At 49.2% G+C, this 25,463-nt stretch overlaps 1 protein-coding gene across 4 annotated transcripts in view; it reads right to left on the reverse strand.

Moving 5' to 3' along the window:
• Positions 1–25,463, reverse strand: part of zbtb16a (zinc finger and BTB domain containing 16a) — a 116,671-nt gene that overhangs the window by 8,636 nt on the left and 82,572 nt on the right. For all 4 annotated transcript variants that reach the window (XM_076032137.1, XM_076032136.1, XM_076032138.1 and 1 more), the window contains exon 5: positions 3,369–3,539. In XM_076032137.1, coding sequence (XP_075888252.1) covers positions 3,369–3,539 — 171 coding nt within the window. The remainder of the gene's footprint in view (positions 1–3,368; positions 3,540–25,463) is intronic.

Here is a 25,463-nt window from a genome sequence, read left to right on the forward strand (position 1 = left end):
AAACACAAAACTGTTGCTTGCAGCTTTATTTGCTTGGCACCTAGCGAGAGGGTTTACAAAGCCGCCGGAGACGCTTAGTTCCAGTCTGAAGTGGCTGCGCGGGTTTTGATTTCGAGGAGGAGGGAAAGTCTGCGACGCACTTTTTTAAAAATGACACATTTTGACAGACTTGCCAAAGTGACGCCGCACAATGGGGGAATGCTCCTTCGACAACCGTCTCCACGCTGGTTATTTGCTATGCTAACTCTGTCTAATATCGCACAACTACAGATAAAGTGGTATCTGGCCTCGGCGATGCAACACGGGACGTGACTCATGAGCCGGGTGGAGCTGAAGGGGGTGAGCGAGGACAGACTGGGAGACGCACGCCGGGTATTAACAACAAAATCCTGTTTGGGCGGCTGGATGCCCACAGTGAGCAGCAGACGGAGGAGGAGGCCGTGCCACTTATCTCCGCACGAGGCGACGTGCAGGTAAAGTGCAGGAGCTTAATTCTCCAGGGTGGATACGCTCGCTGCGCACTTTTTTTTTTCCCTTCCTCCTCTTTTTTTTTTTTTTTTTGCCTTGTTACCCGCCAAAGTGCGAATGAGATTACTAACATCAAAGTGGAGATGTAAAGGAACAGCGAGCCCTCCCTTCCTCCTCTTCTTCTCCCCCCCCCCCCTACTTTTTTTTTATTTTTAGGATGGTAAATTGGGACCTATTTCTGGACGGCTGCGTGATGTTGCTGACTTCATAATCCCGCCTCCCCTCCCCCGCCTCCCCCGTCGAGAGAGAGAGAGAGAAAGAGGGAGAAAGAAAGACGGGGCTCACATTCAAACGAGTGCCTTTTTTCGCGCCGGGGCTGATTGTGATTTTGACAACCGCGCACTCACACACAGGGGTTTCAAAGTGGCGAGTCTCATCTGCAGCCAATGGGTGGGGGGGGGCATTTGGGGGGTGGGGGGTGGGGGGTAGGTGGCCCGGGTGGACAGGTGGGCCGGTGTCGCCTCCGATGTGGGTGAGACGGAGCAGATGATGTGAGTCTGGCTGGCTACTGTACCGGGCGGCTCTGGGGGGCAGTGGTGATCCAAGCCCCCCCCAACCCCCACCTCCCCCCACCTCGTCCTCGGAGCCCTTCCGCCATCACACACACACACACACAAACACACTCACACACACGCACACACGCACTAATGGCGTGCTCTGCTGACTTGTAAATAGGGCCGGCTGCTCTCATCTCGCTGCCTTTCGTTTCAAATATTTATCCGCGAGCCGGTGAGCTAAATCGGCTCTGACAGTGAGACTGTTATTTAAGGTCGCAGACAGGCAGCTGGATGAGCGAGAGAGAGGGTGAGAGAGAGGGAGGGAGGGAGGGAGAGAGGGAGAGCGAGGGCGAGCCGGGGGAGGAGGAGGCGGATGAGGAGGGATGGAGAGAAGGAGAGAAGGAGATGAAGAAGAAGAAGAAGGAGAAGAAAAAAAAAAAACAGGCATCCAGCCCCTCGCCGGAGAAAATGGGATTCATTTCCAAGTGTTCATATTCTGTCATGGTTACGCCTTGTTTTCTTATTTTTTTTTCTCTCTTCCCCCCTCCAAAGCTGCAGCCGTCAGGGTTGATCTGCCGCCGAGCGGCGCCGTATTAGTGTCCTCGCCTCGCCTCAGTCCACACACGCACGCACACACACGCACGCACACAGCTAGAGACGGACTCAGAGATGGGGCTACTGTACAACACAGGCGGCTGACCTGAATAAACGCCGGGAGCTAAAAAGAGCCAAAACACAGGAGAAGGCAGATTCACTCTAATTCTCCTCCTCCCTCAAACAAATCAGGTCTCTCTGTTTTTCCCGGTAAACTAATCCAGGTTTGGAGCTGCACACAGCCGAGTGTGTCTGGCCAGATCACGGATTCTATCATGCGCAGCAGCAGCAGCGGCAGCAGCGGCGGCAGCAGCGGCGGCAGCGGCGGCGGCACAGTGCTGGGCTGCAGCCGGAATAAAATATTAGGGGATTCTAAAATAATTACGTGCTGATTGCAGGGATTTCTTCAGGACGACGCAGAGAAATAAAACCAGAATTACGATTAAATAGAGAAAAAATAAATACAATTTTGACGCCTGCAAATATTTGCCATTTTAACTGGTGGTTTAGGGATTTGGCTCAAAATAAATTCCTCCTTTTCAGTGTTCCGAATACATGAGGAAATCTATGAATGAATCTCTAAATATTAAATGAACCAATTGGAAAGAAATGATGCATGCAAATTGATTGAATTGTGTGATTAGCTGTTGTTGTTCCCGGCTTCGTATTGTAATTTAAAAAAAACTTCTTTTTTTTTTATTTTGTGGGCAGGATTTTCTTCTTTTTTTTACACAGACTACAGAGACATAAAATCATCTCATTTCGTTTTTTCATTGTATTTTATTTCATCCCTTCAACATTGCATTTATCATTTCAAATTCCTGTACATTTAAATGACGCCAGAAATAATTTGATGATGTGCTGCTGACGGATTTTACCTCAGGACCTTTTTCATGTTTGGAATAAATTTGGTAAATAAATAAATAAACATATATTTTTTTAACCTACAGGTTGATTTTTTGTTGTTGTTGTAAAATGTAAATATCAAACAAGCATGCATGCAGCTCCAGTGACGGTACTGACAGGTGCCAAGTGCGCCACATACCGAGTCTGCTTCCTCTCACAACACTCCGGGTGTGAAGCGTCTCCCTGCCAGAAACACACTGAATTCTGGAGGAACTCTTTCTAGAACAAAAGGGGGGCAGGAGCTAAAAGGCTGACGCAAGTTTCCTGCAAAATCCTGTCGGAGCCACACAGAAGAAAACGAGTGGAGGGAATCATCGGGGGGGTGGGGGGGGGGCGCAGCCGATCAGCCGGCAGTCTAGTGAACCGAGGTGGGCCGGGAGGAAGTGGATGATCTGTGGCAGGAAGTGGCAGGAAGTGGCAGGAAGTGGCAGGTCTGGTGAACTCTGGCTCTTCCACGGACTGCGTGCAGTTTCTCTAATCAGCTGGTGTATCTCTTTAAAGAAGGAGGGGATTGCGTGTGTGCAGAGATTGTGCGTGCGGGAGCATAACACAGCACAGTCCATTTACCCACAATGCACCAGACGGAAGCACGCGGCGCGTCAGGCTTAAAGGGCCGACGCTTTTTCCTGCGGAAACAGGCTGGGCGGGGCCTACAGGGCGATGGCGCTGCGTTTAGCACGAAGCGGGCGGATCATAGGAACGACTTGTTGATGCAATCGGGCCGCGCACGCGCTCCCGTGCTCACGGTGACGCAACAACACACGCAGTGGTGGCGGTCTGGTCTTGACGGCAAACCCCGGAGCGGAACGGAACGGCGACGGCAGACGACAGGGGCTCACTTACCTGTGTGCGAGCGTAGGTGGCGCTTGAGTGCAGTGTGGCTGGGGAAGGTCCGGTTGCACTCGCTGCAGATGTAGCTGCGGACGCCGGCGTGCACCTCCATGTGCTGCTGCAGAGCCGTCTGGGTCTGGAAGCGCTTCCCGCACAGCAGGCAGAAGATGGCCATGTCCGAGCCTGCACACAGGAAACACGTCTCAATCAGTCCTACTCATGCTTTTTGCTGGGTTTTTTTTTGCCGTTTCCCTATTTTTTTTTTCTTACAAGAAATCCTCATAATATCTACAGCACGGGTAACAGATACAATATGGCCTGATTTCTGATTTTTGTATTGGTAAAAATTGAGTATACTGCCCGTAAATACATTAATAAAAGGATATAGTTGCAGTACAATAAAAGTCACTTGGTTTTCCTACCCATAGGACAGTTCTTTTATATATGTATAAGAATAAACATTGAATAAGCTGCCACATTTCTAAGGAAGGCGGGGATGAACAATCCAACTGCTTGACAGTGCACTCATTTTCCTGATCACATTCTCAAATAAACCAGCAAAGAAGAAGGAAGGACGAAGCATCCAAGGTTTGTCTGAAACGTACCCACTTAACGTCGCTGTTTCTTCTGAAAATCTTTAAATATTACACACTTAACCTTTAAGATGTAATGCGGAGGACATGATGTAATAATAAACTGGACCAGAAGGGGGCAGCGATGCAGCTACACAGCGTTTTTTGGTTTGGCGCGTGAGATTGTGCATCATTTTAACTGGATCCAATCTCAACTGGTTTTGCCTTCCCGTTGCCCGTCGACGTCCGGGCCGCTGTTGGTGACCAGTGGAAGGAATTAGTTAGTATGAAAGTTTGTCTTAGCTTAAGCCTTTCTTCCCGCACTTAAACCCAAGTTAACCTAAAACCCGAGGCTAAAATCACGTGAGTGCCGCGGTCCTAAAAGCCAGAAATGAGGAAATGATTGCAGGATTCCAGCTCGTTGCTTTGCAGCGGCTCGACTCGAGCTGCCCTGGCACAGTGAGGATATTGGCCGAAACATCAGCGCAGGGGGAAAAATAAACAAACAACTAAAGCAAGAATAAAAGCTCGGCCTGCATTTTAAGGCCACGACACTATTTACTGCATCTGAACGCCGCAGCCAGACAGCAGCTGCTGCTGCACGCCGAAGCTTCTGAATGCACTCTGATTAGATCTCACAACAGGAGCGCGGTGAGGCGAGCGGGCGTGAGACGCCCGGCGGCTCGGGAGCCAAACAGTTTTGCAAGGCTGCCGCCACCGTGCGCTGTATTTTCAGCCTGAAAAGAGGCGCGAGCGCCACACTCGGGTTTGGAAGGTGGGCGAGTGCAGAGATAAAGATCTCCCGCCGCAATACTTCAATTGGATCTCGACTTCGGCGAGCACTGAGCACACCCATCCACCCCCCCCCCCCCCCCCACACACACACACACACACACACACCAACCCTCCTCCAGCAGAGATAAAGAGCACGCTGTTGCAAACGGTGCAGCAACACACATAATCACAAACAGGAGCGCCGGCAAAACACACACACACACACAGCCACACACACACAAGCGCGCACGGACGCACACACGCAGGCGCGCACGCCCTCCCCCTCGCCAACACACTCCCTTCACACTTTTTCAATTACCAGGCTGGGGGGAAAACTCTGGGGAAGGACCGAGTGTTTGGAGCTCAGTTTCTATTTCATCAGTCAATAACACATCTTTGGGGCAAAGCTGACACTAATTTAAAAATCTATGAAGAGCGGCCCGCCTCATGTTCATAACCAGCGGTGGAGGAGGAGGAGGGGGAGGAGGAGAGGGAGTGCGAGGCGTGGGAGGAGGAGGAGGAGAGGGAGGGGGAGGGGGAGGGGGAGGGCTCCACGCCAGATCAATCACCGTCTGGGCAGCTCTGCGCGGCACTGGAGGATGATGATAGGAGAGGAAAGAAGACAGCTGCTGGATGGCATGCAGCGATGGCCGATTCGTTTTTTTTTTTTTTTGCGGTAAATAAACAAACGGCGCAAGGGATGAAAAAAGGCCCTGAAAATTTTTCAGCTCAAACGTACAAGTGAGATAAGTAAACATTGGCAAAACCTTCCCTTTTCCTCGGATTCCCCTCCCGGTTCACAGCAGAGGAAGGATGAGCTCCTCTGTTTCTCACTTTCCAGACAGAAGCTGTGTCAGGTGTTATGCGAACAAGTATTAGTGGCCACCGACAAGCTAACATTACTGTCCACCAGCTAGCTTAGTATCCGTTGGCGAGCTAGCATTAGTTGTCATTGGTGAAGCAACATTAGTGTCTGCTGGCTAGCTGAACACGCATGCTAATCGGGTGTTAGCACTGCGCTTGGCCGCATCAAAGATTTCTCTCTGAAAAATGTTCACCTCGGATGTAAAGCGATTGGCTGCCGAAGAGCTGTGAAAGATTTTTAAACACTCTGACCTTTAGCTAGTTTTCTGATAGCAGCGTCCGACACCCATGAACCTCCACATGTTGATAGATAAAATGTTATGCTTTACAGCAGCCAAATCTCCAGCTGCCCCTCTTGGCTCCAACTGAAAATATGCTCGTCTTTCTTCCCATTGTGTTGCACTCCCCCCACAACCCTCTTCTGCACTGCCTTTATCAATGGACAGGAATATTGACAGGCGCTGATTGCCTCTGGAATCCCTCCAGGTACTTAAGTGGCTGTGATTGACAGCCGCTACACTTTTTTTCACTCCCAGCCTGCTCGTTTTATCTCTCTGTGCTTCTTAGGTTCAACTGTGTTAGCACTTTAGCCCCCAGACAAGTGCACTTGTCCGCCCGTGGACCTAATTTCTGTCGCGGAAGAATGTGGAGGAGCAAGAAGAAGCGGTGGAAACGAGACAAGGAACCACGGAGAGCAGAAGAACAAAGTGGACGATGAAGCTTTGGGAATGTATGAGCTCACCTGACCTCTGACCTGGGATAGGACAGTGAGGGTGTGGCCGAAACGCGACACTCGTGGGTCACAACACGTACACATTTAGGAGGCGAAAACGAGCTGGTCCTCAGGAAGTAAAGGCACCACATGAATGAATGACGAGGCAAACTTTGAAGTCAGAGCGTCACAGCAAACGGCTACATTTCTGTAAGCTTTCGAAAGCTACTGATAACCTACGGAGTCCAATCATGTAAACAAGACTACTCCTGCTAAACTTAAGACAAAATGTCCCATGCATTCATGCTCGGGCTGTACAAGAAATACATGTTGTTAGATAAATAAAATTACACAAAATAAAACCTTAGGCTCGGTGCCCATTTCTTCCGGAAACTAATAAGTGTTAAGAGTGTTTTGTCTGACTACAAGAATATGTTCAAGATTTACCAAACAACACCTGTTAATAAATAAAATTGCTCAATCAGAGGTATACTAGTCAAGTCGAGCAAGGAGGGCTCGCGTTCATTCAGGCTCATTGAAATGTTGCGCATCCATTAAAAAAAAAAAAAAAAAAAAAAAAGATGTAGCTGCTACACCTCCGCAAGCCACAGATTGAGGCGGACGAGTGGCATGAGCCCCGATTGGTTCCGGATAGAACAGTGTGGTCCACAGTCCCGTCTTATAGGCAAGTGAGTCGAGGCTGATGGAAGAGAGGAGCGGTGGAGGTGGAGGCGGGGAGAGAAGATGGGAGATAAGAGGGGAAGGAGTGGTGGTGAGAAAAGTACTTTGGCGCAGGAGGTCCATTACAGTGCACAATTGAGTCAAGCCAAAGTGGCACCTGGACGGAGGGACAGCAGGAGGTGGCCTGGCGGGGGGGCTCTTCGTCTCCGTCCTCGTCGGCGCTCTCGGAATAATTCAGCTCCTCCAACCAGACTCTCTCTCCCTCTCTCGCTCTCTCTCTCTCGCTCCTATTTATAAAGGCCTGGCCAGTTTTCCCTTTCGTTTTTTCCCTCCTCCTAACTGTTTGCGAGTGTGTTGTTCGTGTGCGTGTGTGTGTGTGTCAGTGTGCGGCAGTGCCGGCAGTACCTTAATGGGCCTGGAGTGGCAGCGCCGCTGTTATTTAAGCGGGCTGTGTGGTAGGGATGGGGGGCGGTAATGGAGAGGAATACTCCCCGATGGGAGGTGACAGTGGCTGGATGGCGGCGAGAGGAGGAGTGGCTCCGTTTTTTTGTTGTGTTTTTCTTTTCTTTTCCACGGAAGCTGCTCGGAAAAGACTTTTTTTTGGAAGTGTCCAAAATTAAGGATTGAAGAGACAGAGGGGAAAACCAGGAAGTTCAGTTTCCAGAAACCGTCGACCAGATTTTTTGGCCGATCTTTTCAAGAGTTTGAGCCCTGGCATTTTTTTTCTCTCCATTTTTTGAAATAGTCTGAGCCGTCCACAAACGCTGTGCTTTTGCAGAGAGCAATTTCTTGTCGCGAACTGCATCACATGATCTGGGTCATCAAGGTCCAAAGGCAGTTGAGTGCAACGAGACCAAATCTGGAGCTGGATGAAGCTGGATGCTAACATGTTAGCTTCCTGCTACCTCAGTCTGATGGCTTGATTGGCTACATGTGCTGTGTCTCAATTCAGGGTGTGCACCCTTCAGACCGAGTGTCCTCCGTCTGAAGGAAGCGTTCTTCGAGTACCCAGCCTAGAAGGACGGACCAAACCCCGCCTCCCCGGTCACCACACGGGACGGTCTAGACTACAGCGTATTTCCTGGTTGCGTCACCGCCGTTCCCTCCTGCTGGCCAACCCCGGAAGTGACGTTTTTATAGCATCAAGCTAACCATTGGTTCGCCATCTAACGATGTCGTTGGATGTTCAAATAAATAAAATCCTACGTTAAAAACTGGATACTTTATGTGAAACTTCAATATTTAGATTTATATGTCGTGTCTTTGCCAGTACATGCCGCTAATTTCAGCTGACTTCCCAGGATCCCAGGATGCTTTGCAGCAGCACGCAAAGCATCATGGGATACACAAGTACGCGAAGGATAGTAGCGGTGCATCCTTGGAGTCGGCTAAAACGAGTGCGTATTTCCGAGTACGCATTTGTAGCGTCCTACGGACCCTTGGGAATTGGGACGAGCCTTCGCGCAGTGCTATGACGCAACTTCCTTCCAAAATGCGTACTTCAAGGATGCAGACCCTGAATTGAGACACAGCAATGGAGTCGCTTCACCCTCATTTCGGCCGGAAAATCCATCCAGCCGATTCAACAACGGGGGAAAAAACCGCCTCCACAAATGTTTACCGGCAATCACTCCCCAGACTTCTGAGGCTCGTCCATGTTTGCTAGCACTCCGAATTCTCAACAGGCGTTTTTTTTTCCGACTCTGAACAATTCACGGTCAGGAGGTTCGAGTCAGAAACGAAAAAAAACCCCAAAAAACTCTGGAGTTCCTGGGACGACCGGTGTAAGTGGAGACGGTCGAACGTGAGCCCCGACTGCGGCGGCTGGTGCGGCTAACAGACGAGCTGCCGGAGGTAATGAGGCGGCGAGCAGCGGCAGTGGCGGGACACTCGGCACAAGGTGTTCAATCACAGGCCATTACCACCATCCTCAACCACCCTGCACCCCCCTCCCCGTTCACCTCCTGCTCCTGTCAATAGCAATCTATGATAAACTGCCGGACGAGTAACTAAACACAGAAGATAACAACGAAAAATAACAGCAAAATAAAAACACACAAAAACAATAAAAACAAACAAAAAGACACGTCAGCCCTGTTGAGGTGTTTCTCACATCTGAAAATTCTACCAGGGAAACTTGTATATTTCTCTTTGATCATTGGGGTAATACTGGAGTGACCATATTTCAATTTGCAAAAACCGATAGGACCACTTGGCCCAGCAATGAGATACTCATGCTACCTGAAGTTTACGCAAAGATACATATTTCAAGTATGCTTTACCTCTATTAATAGAGAAATGTCTTGTGTGTGTGTGTGTGTGTGTGGTTGTTTTATATATTATTTCTATGACATTTTCAGCACTTCACACCAGGACACCCAGGACAGGACAGTGAAATCAGGAACAACAGGTTTTTTTTTCACCCTGGGTAAAAACGAAGATTTGAATTTTAGCCATCAAGAGTTTCAAAAATTTCGGCATCTCAGCCAATGTCACAGATGAGGAGGAGAAGGATGAAGTGAAGAGAAAACTGTGGGTCTGAATTGTAAACTGGGGGATATTAGCTGCACAATTAGCAGCAACAAAAGAGTTTGGATGAAAACCGAAACGTGGAGATTTTAATTTCTACTCAACATCCAAACCCCCCCCCGCCCCCCCCCCCCCAACTTTCTTTGACCGACTTCTCCTGACGAAATAAACTTCCATTATTTTAAGATCGGCTGATGTTTTCCCGCCTTTTCTGCTGCTCTTCTAATTGTCTCATTAAGACGTAAACCGAGATTTGCAGCTAAATCAGCCTCGCTCCAAATGACCCTTAAAAAAAAACACCAAAAAAAACTAAAGTTGTTTTAAATGACAAGGTTGGGGGGGGGCGTTCAGCAGATTGAAAGTGCAACAGCCGGCAGAGGTTGAGCAGGGAGGACATCAGCTCGTCGTTAGCAGCAGGCCGTTAGCACCGCGCGTTGCATCCACATTACATCACGCGGTGGCGGCGGTCGTCTCTGCCGACGTGGGCAACCATCAACCATCTCCGCTGGAATGGAGCGGTGCTCACGTCGTAATTGTGTCTCCGACGCCTCAGACATCTGCGCTCGGGGCCGTTGGCTCGTCGCCTCCGCCCGTTTTAACGCAGCGACCAAAGCCGTTTGTTTGGTTTTTTTTTCTCCTCCGTTTCTTTTTTTTTTTTTTTTTTTCTTTTTTGGAATTTGGCTCGAGCAAGATTCCTACGGAGCACAACGCCTACAGTTTGTGTTAAAAGTGTGGAAAAAGTAGCAGGAAAACTTTAATTGCCATGGGTTTTGTATTCACAAAAATATATTTTTTTGTGTTTATGTTTTTGGGAGGGCTTCCATTTATTAATAGGACGGAAATCAGTGAATGTCGGGTTGACTTTCAGTAGACTTCAGTGTGTCTTTCACCGTGTTGTGTGGTGACGTTAGCCATGAACCAACACATCTTCACTCTTCAAACCTGTTGCGCAAAACCTCTGTCAAAGAGAAAAATCAGCCCCCCCCCCCCCCAAAAAAAAAATTCCAGCGGAGACCCGGAGGCTCTCCGAAAACATATTATTGACACTTTCTTTGCTGTGGCGTGGTTTTCTTTTCTTTCTTTTTAAGAAATCAAAATTCCTGACCTTTATTGAAGGCAGGCAGGAGCAGAATTTCATCCATCACCAGTGGGTGAAAGTCACTTTCATCCGCAGAATCTCTCTTAAGCGCAGCTCTCTTACATCCTCTTTCCTCAGCTCAATCCCCCCCCCCCCCGACCCCCCCCCCCCCCCCCCCCCACCACCACCACCCCGCCACCCACAACCCTCCGCCCCGCCCCCGCACGCTTTCATACACACTTCAGACATCACGCCACCAGACGACAGCAGACGCACTGCACCGGCTCTGCGTTATGCGCCGAACCCCCCCCCCCCCCCCAAAAAAAACGGTATGTTTACCCTGCTGACAATTCATCAACAACAACGTTCTGGCAGACAGACGAGTTCATTGATCCACCTGTAGGAGGCGGAAGGCTGTCTCGACTGCCAGGGACAAAGACGTCTGACAAAAGGACCGAAGTGATGGAAGAGAGAGGGAGAGAAAAAAAAAACAAGAACACAAATGTGTGTCAAATGTGCACTTTTGTGTGTGTCGAGTGCAGATGGAGGCGAACGCACAACGTAGACGGTGAAAATCTTCAGAGGATCTGAACTGTGCCAAAACACTTGCTTGCACTCTCGCTTCCGACAAAAATCCCCTCACTCAGACTTCCTGCTCGCTGCTCTTTCCGGGAAAAGTGCGCGTCGAAACAACAGGCACCTCTGGCCCTTTATGATGTCACGAGGAGGAAAATGATGCCCCTCCAGGATCAGTGACCACACCGCGCAAGTTGTTGGGACTCCGCTCCCATTTTGAGCGTGTGGCGGATTCAACAGGGCCTCGGTTTTATAGCAGCAGGCCGCACACAGAGGGCTAAATACGCTGCGTCCTGGAAAGCAAATCGCACAAACGCACTCAGTCGGAGGCAAAGACTCCTTAGCGAGGCGTTCCAGTCAATGATCTGCAACCAGCTCACATCGGGAGTCGGCTTCACTTGGACTATTGTGCTGCACGGTCGCAGGAAACCCAAGTGACGAGTGTGTGGGATTGTGCGGCACCGCTGGGGGGGGTGGGGGGGGGCGGGGGGGCCGTGAGCGTGCGGTGTGCCGTGCGATTAATCCAAACTACATTAGCAAACAGATCAATCCAATAAGGTGCTGCGGAGGAGGACCAGCTCCAACCAACCAATCAACGCTCCGCATTATTCATGCCCGGGAGGGGGGGGGAGGTTTAGGGGGTTAGAGGGGATGGGGGGGGTTATGGTAGGGGGGGGTTTCTCTCCTCAGTGGAAACGTTGCCACTCACCCCGCCCTCTGCACGCGCCCAGTTTTGTTCCGCCCTGCCTCCTTCATCCGCCGGCCGGCCGGCTATAACTCACGCCGGGGCCTGAGGCGGCGGTGGCGGCGGTGGCGGCGGGCGGCGCGATGGAGCGCTCGCGGCTAGATTAATGCCACCAGATGCCAGGCGAGATGCCATATTAATTACCCAGAGATAATGTCAGCGCCACCATATGGCAGCTCAACCGGCCATTTAGTTGACAGGCAGAGGTCTTTATAGCCGCGCAAAGTCGCCCTCGCCGACGCAGCGTGCGCGGCCGCACGCCGCAGGCACTCGCTCGATATCACTATCCAGCGTTTTTTAATCTCTTTCTCCGTTTTCTCAGGATTCCGGCACTAAGCGGCCTGATTTTTTTTACTTTTTATTTTGCGTGAAAAGGCAGGAAGGCGGGAGGGACGTTTGGTCCGTGCGACCCTGGAAAAACCACCGAAGAAGAAACTACTGGAGCTTGCAAATGACGGCTGCGGCTACGGAGATCAGCGTGGAAGCACTTCCATCAGGACGGGATGAGAATCTCACGTTGAAAGAAAAATACTTTTGGACAAGAGTTGAATGGTTATAAATATAAATAAATATGAATATATATTGCAGAGCATGGTGGCCCAGCAGGAGCTAATGTTGCCGCTGGAGCTCGCTAAGCTAGCCTGAACTCGCCTGGTCGGCAGTCGGGAACTTCCTGCCGCTGGAGGTGGAAACAGGAAACTGAGCGTTTCTCACTCCTCCTGAATTCAGCCTGACAGGGAGCGTGAAGCATTCAGAGCCTAAATACGCACACGCGCACACACACACACACACACACACACACACACACACACACTAACGTGCGCACCCTGCAGGACTGCAGTGGATATAAATTCTCATATGTCCTCAGTATTTATGATCATTAGTATTTATGTGCCGTGTGTGTTGTTGTCAGCGCCGCCCCTCGCCGCCGCTCCCAAACCAGCGGAGGGCGTGAGAGGCGGCGGCGTCCCAGCCCTCCACCCTGATTTACAGCCTGCTCCTTCAGCGCCCCCCCACCCCCCTCTCTCAGCACTGACCCCCAGGCTCACTTACACAGGCCGACCGTGCTCACCGTCCAATCGGACTGCCCCTCCTCCCCCTCCCCTCCCCCCCCACACCCTCCGATCCCCCACAAATCCGATTTAATCAGACAACTTGTGCAGTGTGGCTGGGAGTAAGAAAAAGGATAATTAGTAAACAGAGCAGCTCCTCGCCAGGCTTCATTGGCATTCGCGCCGGGTTACTGTGTCGCATTTAAAATGCGGCCTGATGAAGTCTACAGAATCAAACCATTTGTTACTCCTATTGAGGAGGCTTCTGGCTACTGGCAATTAAATTGGAATTAGCGCCGGGGAATGAGATACGGCAGATTCATACAAAAGAGGAGAGGAGGGAGAGAGCGGAGGGAGGGGGCGGCGGTGGAGGAGGTGGGCAGGGGTGGGTAGCAGTCCAGGCTGTGTCTGGACTTCAGGTCAGATTTGGCTTTGTGTCCTCGCCTTCAATTTTTTACCAACAAACGTCCTCGCACACGGCCGATTAATCTCACGCCGCTGAACCAACGGAGAGATTAATGCTGTTTCAGTTTACAAAATAAGAGCTTAGACGCTTTTGGCGGAGGAAGAGAGCAAAATAAGGAGGTGACAAAGAAGAAGAAGAAGAAGCAGAAGAAGACGAAGAAGAAGAAGCAGCAGTTTTGACTGATCTTCAGGAATGGCCGGGTGGCTTCTGCAGTGGGCTTCCATTTCCACATAAATACAGCGCGCAGCAGAAAGAAAGGAAACCCCAAACAGATCAGGCTCTCACAGTGTCAGACTGGAGGGAGGGAAGAAACAAAGAGATGCCATTTGCTCTGCCACAGCCGACTGGGCGCCGTGGAGAGGAGAGAGGAGAGCGGAGGAGAGAAGAGAGCTGCTCCACTGGCACGGGGATGATGGAGGGATGATGGAGGGGTGATGGAGGGAAGGAGGCGGAGGAGAAATGAATTGGAAAGGAGAGGCAGCTGCCCTCCCTGAACTCTCAGCCAGGCCGGCTCACCCTCGCTCCGCTAGCCAGGGGCGGGGGGACTGTGGGGGGGGCGGTGGGGGGAGTGTTGGGCGCCGGTTCAACAGGGGCCACAGCTGGTCGGAGGGCCAGTAGGGGCCCCTTAGGAGGGTCCGGCCTCCACTGTACAGCATGTCGTTTGTTTAGTGGCGGGAGACGCCAGCGAGCGGCAGACACCAGAAGAGGGGAGGAGGAGAAAATATCATCGCAACATCTGTCGGTCCCGCCGTCAAACAGTGACGTCTTCATGGATTAACCAACGCACAGTCAAGTATTTCATATTTTTACAATTTACAAGCGTCTTCAGGATCCTCCGTTTGTTTTCATTATAATAATAATATAATAATTATCATTATTATTATTTTTTTCCTAAATGTGTCCATTTTAAAGTGGATTCATCCAGGAAATGATCTTGTGGTGCGAACAACGCTTCTGCAATGGCCGTTTCAAACAACAACTCACCCATTTCTACAACTTCAGTGACGAAATTGTGACGTCATGATTATGATGACTTTATGATGATTATATTACTTTATCAAACCAGGATGCATGATTGGAATTTTAGGATTTTTGCAGCCCAAAACACAGGAATAAAAAGGTCGGAGAGTGAGAAGTTGCTGCTCCATACCAGACTAGAAACTGCAAATGGCTGTAGCTGAGAAATTAGCATTCATTCTGTCACAGCAGCGGTTTTTATCAGGACCACACTCGAGTTTTCATGTTAAAAATAGTATACTTTCCTTCGGGTTGTGCTAATTGGCTAGCAATGACGGCTAACGTTGCCCTCTAAACCAACAGGAAACCTGTAGCTGGTTAAGCTAGCTTTAAAAGCTGAGTCCGTTCCGCTTGAATGTAAGACACAGACGGGAAAACAAAACAAAAGATAAAACACTTCCAGGTGCTTCTCTCCGCTCTTTGCCAGACGTCGTCTACGTGAGATAAATCCACAAGGATTTAGATAAACGCTCCGCACAGCGCGGCTAGTTATTAACACACCACGCCGCCGCGTCAAAATGATGCGATGTGAACCGAAGAATATGCGCGGAGCAAACCAATGTCACACGGCTTTAACACCGGATGTTTAAACAGAGCATTCAACGCTAAATGAGAACGTTTCGCTTTAATACTGTTGTGTTTTGGGTTTTTTTAACGGTGACCTCTGCAGGAAATTGTGAAAAGCCAGACGAGACAGCGCGCGTTTAGAAACCAGATGAAAACAGCGAGGTGATGATGAGTGAAGTGTGTGTGTGTGTATTTGTTGATTTCTTTTTTCTTTTTTTTTTATCTACGTAGCTGCACATAAACACTCATATGCTTCACTCTCAAGGTTAAGTACAAAGATGTCGCTCAGGCGGAGTCCATTACAGCGGGCACGCCGATGAAAATAAATGACAGCGTTGTGCAGGAGGCTGGAGGATCCCGGGGAGAAATTTGCACAGCTCAGTCATTTGTACAGCCAGTTTTTTTTGTTTGTTTTTTTTCCCGCTCCTCCGCATTGGATTAAAAAAAAAAAAAAAAAATAGAAGAGGCTCCATTGTGTGTGTTTACAGATGAGGCGGCCCCCATTTCGCCGCAGACCAATTTTTCTCCTTAACAGGAAATGGAGACGTTTTTCGCTCTAAATATATCAGTGGATCTGTCGGCTGATGTAAATCCCCGTCAGCGAGATTAATGGTCCTCAACAGGCGAAGGAGAGAGACGGAGGGAAGAAGAGGGGAGAGAATCCTCTCAGATCTGACTCGCAGACGGCGATTTGCAAGAATGAGGGTTCCACACACACACGCACACACACACACACACACACCGCGATGAGCCTCACCCAAACGCAACCGGTGCACCTTTTAAAGGCGGGCCGTCACTCTGACAGAACAAGGGGAACAAGTGTGAACGGCGACACAAAAGACCGGGAGACTCGGGAAGATGAAAAGCCCTCCGTCGAAAAGCAAAACACGACAAGATGAAAAGCAGGAGGAGGAAGAAGAAGAAGAAGAAGAAGAAGAAGAAGAGGCAGACTCGTCCCAGACGGATTCGCAAAATGCCCCCAAAAAAAACAAAAATTAAATAAAAAATAAAAAAACGGCGTTTGTGTGCGACAAGGGAACTTTGTCAACTGGTGACTCACCCCACACCAGCTATTATTTTATTTTCCATCCCACTTTTATGATGCTCTGATCGCTGTTCTCTTTGATCTGCAGCCTCGCAAAAAAAAAAAAAATTGGGTATTAAAAGAATCATTCTCATTCTCCTCCCAGTGAAAGGAGAATCACCACAATGTGTGAAACTCGAAGACCGAAGCAAAAAATAAGACGTTGCAAAAAAAATACATGTATCAAGAAAAATGTGTAGTTCACTTAATTATCCTTAAAAATGTGATAAAACTGAAATTCAAAATTCAAATTTTCACAAATATCATTTAGGACCATTTATGATTTGGTCATTAAATTCCACAAACTAAACAAGACATAAAATAGCATTTAAGAAAATCCTAAAGAAATAATATATAATATTTTAATCAGAAAAAAATGGTCTGTTACGATTAAAACTGATTTGACTGTGAAAATGTTGTGCTTTAACATGACATTTTAAGCCTAAAAAAAACAAAAAAACAAAACGTAAATTATAAAAATAGATTTTAGATTTTTTTTTTATTCTGGCAGATTTTAACATTAAGCAGCAACTCGGTCCTGAACAAATATTTTAAACGAGGAAAAAAAAATACATTCAAATCATAAAGCAAAAGCTCAGAAGGTTGTTTACAGATTTTTACGACTATTTCCAAACGTGTCACATTTCTGTGGTGCAGGACATAGAATTAAATGAAATTCGCAGCTCGATTTCAAGAGCATCTTTCTTTGTCGCAACTCTGATAATATTGCTGCGAGCAAACAGTAACTCAGTGCTCCCTGAACAGAATATATAGAGAAATAGTATTTTTCTGTCAGTGCACTGATTTCTGTTTCCTCTATCCTCCCAGGTATCAATAATACGACAGTCAACGGCTTTCAAATAGACTGAGACTGAAGATGGAACATTTGTCTGTCTGATCACAACCAGATTTTATAGACGTCGGATTGTTGACTCATCGTGATTTTTCTCCCTTTTTTTTTTTTTGAACAGAGGAAACCAGGAGGAGCAGCTGCTGTCGGCAGTTCTGGATAAATGACAGGAACTGCTCTCCACTTTATTCCGAGATATTAACTTCATTTCGCGCCGCTTCTTTCCTGGTGCCACTGCGTACGATTCAGCAGAAGTTGCAAACAAATTGAATCCGTGCTTGTGGCCTCACTTCTTTTCAGAGGCTTAGAAAGGATATTTCACATTACATGTCTCTACATATGTCACACAGGTGCACCTTTTTAATTTGATTCTATTTATGCCTCTGTAATGTCTCATTTGACATATAAATGTACCGACCAATTTAAAAAAATGACAAAATAAAAGGAGACTAAATGACACGCTGATGTTCCTTGCCCAGCCCCCTCCCCCGCTGCTGCAAAGGAATCCCAAATGTGTGCCGACCTTCCCAGGACCGGTTCCTCCTCTCACCGGCCATCTGGACAGTGGGGGCCACACAATGGAAGAGGAAAAGGAGGGTTTTTTGGATGGCGGGGTTGGGGGGAGGCAAAAACTCACATTAGTCACAGGCTCTTAGGTGCACCGACCCACACACACACACGCACACACACACTGAAGCCAAATGACCCACCCCTCCCTCTACTTTTTTCTCCTTTTCTGCGGCTGCTGACATCGTCTTTCCTGCTGAACAAAAGGCTTTTAGCGCCTCACTCTACTGTCCGAACAACAACACACACACACACACACACACACACACACACACACACACACACACACACACACACACACACACACACACACACACACACACACACGCAGAAACTGTCTTCCTCGCTAAACGCAGACAGGACAGGATGGGGTGTTTGTTTTGTTTTCTAACACTAAAGAGAGGAGGAGGAGGAGGAGGAGGATGAAGAGGAGGAGGTGATGCAGGAGGACGTCTGATGTTCTCCGTTTCCTGCACAAGCAGAGCCAATCTAATGTGAATGCGGCGCGGAGGCGAAGTCAAGCGGCGGCTGAGCGATAAAAGTGCGGGGCGACAAAAGGGGGAGGCCACGCTCGGCGGCCGGCTTAATGTAGCCGGCGCGGCGCGCTTTTGTTGGCGAGGCCGAGGAGAATGAGAAGCGGCGTGGAAGTCACCGTGAGGGACAAGCGTACATTGTGGGGCCGAGGTTCGCGTCTAAACACACGGAACAGGAGGAGCTTTGCCGCCTTAATCCCCCCCGCCGGGCGGAGGAAGCGGCCGCGAAAGCCGCAGGTGAAGGCTGAAGTTCCCCCGCTGGGAGCTCCTTCCTGCACCGAGCCGTGACATCACAGTGACGCACAGCACATCATTCTTTCCCCCCCCCCCTTCTTCTGCTTCTTTTCTTTTCTTTTCTTTTCTAAAATGCTGCAGCAGTACAAAGAGAGGCGACATGAAGAGCCGACACCTGAGTTCACCTTAATGAAGATGTAAAAAAAAAAGGAAAAAGCTCCTGCAGCACGATGCAGGTTTGGGTGAACAATTGGCGGACCCAGGACCAAACTGCGGCGCTGCTAAAACGTCCTGCCAGCAGGTGACGCATGAAAACACTTTCTCAGACACTAAACCACACGTTTTATTTTGCGGTTTTCACCGTTCAATGAAATTCAATCCAATAAAATGGGAGTAATCGCTGCGAGTACCTTCTGAATTACACATATGAAAACAGTTTTAAAGGACCAGTGTGTAAGATTTAGAGAAAGTACAGTTGGATACGCAGAGCATCCATAGCATCTGTAAATGTTTCCCATGACGTGCATCCACAGAAATTTCATCCGTTCAAACTTCCTCTGTCGTGGATCACAAAGAATTTGCTCGCTGTGTTTTGCTGCTTTTCGTATTAAGGTTAATTGTCTTCACGTTGGCTGCAAATTCTTATTAAAACAGAGAGAGAGAGAGAGAGAGAGAGAGAGAGAGAGAGAGAGAGAGTGAGAGAGAGAGCGCGCGACGAAACTCATTTTAATTAAATCCCTAACAGTTCATAGTTGTGGGGGAGTAAATTGCTGTTGGAGAGACTACAAATCACACAAAGGCTAATAGTAATAATGACGCACATCATCATCAAGAGCCCGGCAGAGTGGGAAACATCTGGCGGCTTTTTATGTTGCCTCCGTGTGACTCGGGCCGGCAGAGCGTGAGGAGGAGCTCAGGTTGAGTCCGGAGGAGCAGCAGGAAGCTGCTGAGAGCTCCTTCAGACCACGTCAAACCTGCCGTGACGGCGGCCGCTGGCGAGAAGGAGACCAGGCTTTGTTTATAGATGGACTCACAACCTCCATCCAACAGCCACGTGTGTGTGTGTGTGTGTGTGTGTGTGTGTGTGTGTGTGTGTGTGTGTGCTTTTTGAAGAACTAATACACCGATGCGCCTCAGTCTCACTTAATTCCATTAGAAGGAAATTGATTTGGTGGTTGTGTGAGTGTGTGTGTGTGTGTGTGTGTGTGTGTGTGCGTGCGCACCTCTTTCTTCCTCTTCACATGAGTTGATGAGCTTGGGCCCTTTTATTTTGTTAATTGGTGTCAGTTTATGCATTCATGTAGAAAATCTTTTATATGTAACAAAACAAACAGTTTGACCGCAAACAGTCAAATATATGAGCCAATCAAAAAAGAAATGCAAACTTTTCTTACTGAATCTCTCAAACATATTCAGCCGCACCTCTGATTGTTCAGAATTTTAAAGTTCCTAAAGTTCTTTCCAAAGGTCTGATAAAATATTTCAGATAAAAACTCAATTAAATTTAAAGGCCCAGTGCGTCAGGTTTAGCAGCCTCTACTGGCCAGAGAGCGTATTGCGAGCGACGTTGATTCTAATCCCTGTTCCCTGACGTCCCACTTGATCAGCGGTGATTAAAACAAACAAACATTTCTTATTGTATGCTCCTGTTCTGATGAAACATCAAGGACAGACTGAGGTCCGGGAGCAGCGTCAGACCTGCAAAGTTTCCCCAATCTGAGCTGCGGACGCGAGATGCGTTTCAAGCTTCATCCCCTCCTCAGCAACACAGCGCCGGATTGGCCGCTTTGATTTAATTCCCATCCCCGTCAACTGGTTCCAACCAGCGGGGTGGGGTGAGACCGGCTGCTGGTGCCGGTGCCGGTGGTTGGATCCGCTGATCACAAAACCAAGCGAGCGGCCCGGAGACGTGCAAGCGCGCCTGGGCAGATGAGAAGCGGAGGCGGAGGAGGGAGAAATCAAAGGCGGCCGAGGAAGTCGGCGCTGCTTTCCAACAGAGCCTCGCGCAGAAAGAGATGAGAGGAAAGAAGCGCGATGGGTGCCAGGAATGTTCAACAACAACGACAACAACAACAACAAAATCCACCTGTTTGTGCCCACCTGTGGTTCTGACGCCTCAGTGGGAATTAAAAAGAGACATCCTGACATCATTTTTTTTAAAGCAAAAATCAAGAGATTATGTTTCCCAAAGGAACAAAGTGGATTTATAAGACAGACGAGCTCTTCTTTTCCCCTCCACTGGTGATGATCACAACGGGAGTCAGACGACAAGTACGAAATCATTATGGCTTACAAGAAAAAATGGTGAGAGAGAGAGAGAGAGAGAGAGAGAGAGAGAGAGAGAGAGAGGGAGAGAGGGGAAGAAGAAGAAGGACATACATAGCGTCATTTTAAGCCTTCATCTCTGGAGAGACGCGAGACGCCTGCTGTCCCAGATTGGCCAAAAAAAAAAAAAAGAGAAAAGAAAATGCAGATAAGACGCCATCCCGCAGCAGAAATTGCTCCAGCAGGACGGTGGCAGAGATCAGCGGCCCATGATTACACAGCGGCGGCGGCGAATCATCAAAACGACTGCAAAAACATCACCTGTGAATCAGAAAGAGAGACAGAAGCGAGCGAGCGGCCAAGCCTGCTGCTGCCTCGTCTGGCCAGCAGGGGGTGCTCTGCTGTCTCTGCACACAGACACAGCTGTGTGTGTGTGTGTGTGTGTGTGTGTGTGTGTGTAAGTGTGTGCTTTATTTTCTTCCCCCAGTGGAGAGCCACTGAGACGAGGCACAAGTCCTCACATGACCTTCCAGTTCACAGGAGTTTGACTCCGGCGGGGGAAAAAAAAAGCCTCTTACGGTGAACAGCGAGCGCTGCCGGCCCGGGTGTCTGAGCGCCGGGCGGTTAATGGCTGAGAAACACAGATTAGAAAGTGGCTGAAAGGGTCACAGCGGTCGTTAGGCAACTCCGGGGTGATCGAGGGCAAGCGCACCTTCGCCGCCGAGTGTCAAGTTATGCAGTCAGTGTGGAAAAACTGGGTGGCAGCCGGCTGTTTGAGTGGCGCAATTATTAAATCAGCTAATTTCCCTACGAGGGAGACGGCTACCCGGTGCCCTCGGTGTGGGATTTTCAGGGGTTCGAGTTGATTTATGCTGGTGATAAATTTGCGACTTGTAAAAAAAAAAAAAAAAGGCTCAATAGAAGTGGGTCAACAGCAGCAGCAGCGGCAGCAGCGAGTGTTAATTGGCTGCACCGAAGAGACAGCGACAGTGTTGCTCTGTCGGTGGTTAGCAGTAGAAAAAAAAGCCAGCGGCCTTTCATGAAAACACTCTGATCGTACTCACAAACTGGCCTTTACAGACCCCGCAAGTAAAATAAGATAAATTATCTGTATTCTACAAAGCAAAGGTTCAAGATTTTGTCTCCGTCTGTAGAAAACAATCTTGGACAGAGCCATCTTTCTCAGCGAGCTTTCCAAAGCCAAGGTGGCACACAGCCGGCGGAGGTCATTCCAGGGCTGTTTTTCTCAAAACGTTTTAAAAACACCGTCTCCATCGATTGTCGTGGCCTCCTGCCTCAGGCTGACCCGAAGCTTTTTAAATGGCAGAGCACAATTTATTTTTTTTCCTGATTGGAATTTTCAGGGATTAGAAAATAAAAGTTGTCAGTTGCCGAAGCAGAGAGACTTTTACTAGTGTCTGTGGCGACCTGGAAAAAGAAAGAAAAAAAACAGAGTCACATTTGATGTGATTTTGTGCTTCAGCCGGAGAGAATTTCTTCTCCTCCTGCACCTGTGAAAGGCGGCGGCAGCGGCCGGTTTGTGGCTGAACTGTGACTAATTTGGAACCGTATCGATCGGCTCTTCCCTTCAAGGACCTTCGGCTGGTGGGTGGAGCCGGTTCGGGCCCCCACTTTGAAAGTCCTGCGCGTGAACCGCCGCCTCTATCTTTAGCTCTTCCTCCACACCTCCGCGTCTACATCTCTCCCCACAGACACGAGACAGGAAGTGATGTCGCCGCGTGGGAAGGAGACTCGGCCGACTCTCTGACCTCCAGCCCAGCCGCTCCGGTCTGCGCTCTTATTTCAGGCCTCAGACACACACACACACACACACACACACACACACACACACACACACACACACACACACACACACACACACACACACACAAACACACACACTGAAGTGACTGAACAGTCTCACTATTTGCCAACCCGCGCCGCACGCCAATCATATGACAGACGACATGAGGAGAAGAGTCTCATATGAAGCCCTGGCAGTGTTTCCCTCTCTGATGACACAGCAGGAGGAAGAGAAGGAAGAGAAGGAGGACAAGAAGTAGAACGCTGTCCTTTCCTTGTTCATTTAACGAGCCGAAGGATGAAAAAAAAGAGACATTTCTTGCTTGAACATTTAAATTCTCTTCTTCGAAACGTCTGAAATCCGTAAAAACACTCAGGTTTGCAATGATTTCATTTAGGCAAATTTAAATTGTCAAAAATGGCCACAATAAGATTCTCCCCAGAAATGGTAGAAGCAGCAGCAGCAGTGGGGGGGGCGACCAGTTAAATAGTCAATCCAACTCGTTTCAACTGCATTTTTGGAAAATGTAATTGTCAGTGCGGAGCTTCACATAGTTCCTTGTTTTGAGGATGGGACCCCTGCGCTCTGATTGGATGCTGTAGAAAATGAAAACCAGCCAGCACCCCCACCCATCCGACTACCCTTCAAGACAAGAAAAAAAAAAAAAAAAAAAAAAAAAAAAAAAAGCGTGTGATGTTTGAAAAGACGGACTTTCTCCCCCCCCCCCCCCCACCTCCTCCTCCACCCTGTTTAAGATTCCTGGCCTTTCACCTGACCCCCAGGCCTCGACCCCGGCCGCTTTTAGGAGGGGCGGGGTTAGTGGCGGGGTGGGGGTTAAAGTGTAATCCTGGTCCTGTGACCACAAAGGACTAGACCCCCCCCTCGCCTCAACCCCCCCGCCCCCCCGAGGGCCAAGGACCGGCCACATACTCTGAATTGCAACGTTATCCCTGAGCAAACCCTTCGGACAGACGACGTATCAAAGGATTAGAGCGGCGCGGCGAGCGCTCGTCAGGCCCCGCCCCCGGCTCGTCGCTCACTGGGCAAACATGTAATAAAGCCGAAAAAGGCGAAAAAAAAAGAAAAAAAAAAAAAAAGAAGATAGCGCAATTAAACTTTAACTTCTTCCCCGGCGGCGGTCGGACTTCCTGTAACCCGGCTGTACGTCAGCCTATTAGGAGGAGCGATCGCCACGTCGCTGCGCCGCCGACACATATCTGAGTCCATTCACACGCTGATATCAGGCCGCTAGCGCGCGGCTAATTGCTCGCTTAAGTAATCCATTAAGGGCTGTTTCTACAACAGCTTGCATGGCCCATTATCATTAGTTTTATTCGGAGGGAAACCTTAACAACACCCCCCCCCCCCCCCGCCGCCAACTAACCCCTCTCCCTTTTTATATAGAGAGCAGCAGCTTGGCCCCGAGCGCCTCCTCTCTGCATTTAAAACCTAAAGAATCGGAGACCCCGCCCCCCCCTTAAAGAGCAACTTCAGAAGACAGCGAGAACTGAGGCGAAAGAGAGAAAAACGTTTTAATTGTCGCCTCCCCCATTTTCCCAGGGTGAAGAGCGGAGGGAGGGGGTGTGGTGTGGTGGTGGTGGTGGTGGTGGGGGGGGGGGGTCAGGATGGGCTGCTGCTGCGGCTCTCCTGCCCGTCTTGTCCCACTGTACAAAAGGGAAGCAGGTTTGCAGAGGAGGCGACCTGTGACCTCTAAAGCTGCCGAGAGGCGCCGACCTATCAATCACCTCCGAGGACCCTCTGGTCAGCCGGACTGTAAGGGGACACCGCGCTGTGGACCACCGGACCAGCCCTCGCGACATTCCACCGCAGGGCTTCTGGGAGGGTTTCTGCCCAGGAAGCAGCAATGAAGCCGTCATAAAAGTTCAATGGCCGAAGTTCCATCAGTGTATGTATTCTATCTGTCAGGAGCCGCGTGATGGGAACCCTCCGCTGGTCGGCTGTGAAGAGGTTCTCCGTCCTCACCAAACAATAGCAGAACCCCCCCCCCCCATCCCACCTCGACCCCACCCCCCTTTAAAACCCCTCTGATCCGGGCCTTCAAGCTCCCACTTCTCCTCAAAGCAGATTCCAGCTGAAGACACTCTAGCGCGCCAATTTAAATGGATTTGATCTTTTTCTAAAGAAGGAACCAATGAATTGGAACCGTCTCCTCCTGATATTGAGGAATGTCAGAAATGTAGAAAATGTGAAAGTACACACAAAGACACTGCCGTCATTTTCTTTGTGCTCGCGTGAAGAAGAGAAAAAAGACAATTCCTGTCTTTTCGGTTGAAAAACTTTCAAGCACCGACAGAATTTGTCTGTTTTATCCGTATGAGGATCTTTTCTTTCCTTCCTTAAAGACTTGCGTTTCATCATAATGGCGTGAAAGGGCTAATCTTGGTCAAACGTTAATTCAATTAAATGTAACGCAGCAAATCACATCCAGGAATTCCTTGCAGTTGGAACCTTTGGAAGATTTTGTGTTGCAGTTGTGCACAATACTAAAGGATTTCCCTGTGAAATAGGAGAAGTGAGCAGAACAAACAGAAAGAGAAGGTATCATAAAACATTTTTTCAATTATTTTAAAAGAGAACTTTTCGACCGCAGTGAAGTGAGTCCACAGCCAGACATGCTATAGCGCCTCACACTGCTCACCCTCAGATTCCCTCACTGGCGACGCCACTCGTTTGACGCAACAAACCAAAAGAGGGGTGAGTTCATTTTCCCTGTTTCATCCCTGGACAATCATTGACCTGAGATGACAGGTCGGCAAACAAAGGCTCGTCTACCCGATTAGAACCTCGCTGAACCCGACGGCCACGGCCCACCGCTGAAGAGACAATATTTACGAATGACCTGAGCCACAGGGGCGGCGCTATCCCATCATGCAACACTCTCCTGGGCCTTTGATGTCACAACTTCCAAATCCCGCAATTTAAAAAAAAATGTGCATGTTGAAATGTTTCCGATCAGCGGGGGAAGGTTTGCGAAGGCGGCCGACTGGCTGCGGCAGATCGAAGCCCTCTGCCGCCGTCGACTTACGAGGGAACATCAAATAACGGTGTTGCGGCGGGGGACGTCGGCCAATCAGGCGAAGCGCTGATCCACACCTGAGCAAACGCAGCCCAGACTC

This window comes from Nelusetta ayraudi, unplaced genomic scaffold, assembly GCF_046127955.1.
Source record: "Nelusetta ayraudi isolate G7.1 ecotype Tasmania unplaced genomic scaffold, CSIRO-AGI_Nayr_v1 ptg000033l, whole genome shotgun sequence".
NCBI classification, from domain to species: Eukaryota; Metazoa; Chordata; class Actinopteri; order Tetraodontiformes; family Monacanthidae; genus Nelusetta; species Nelusetta ayraudi.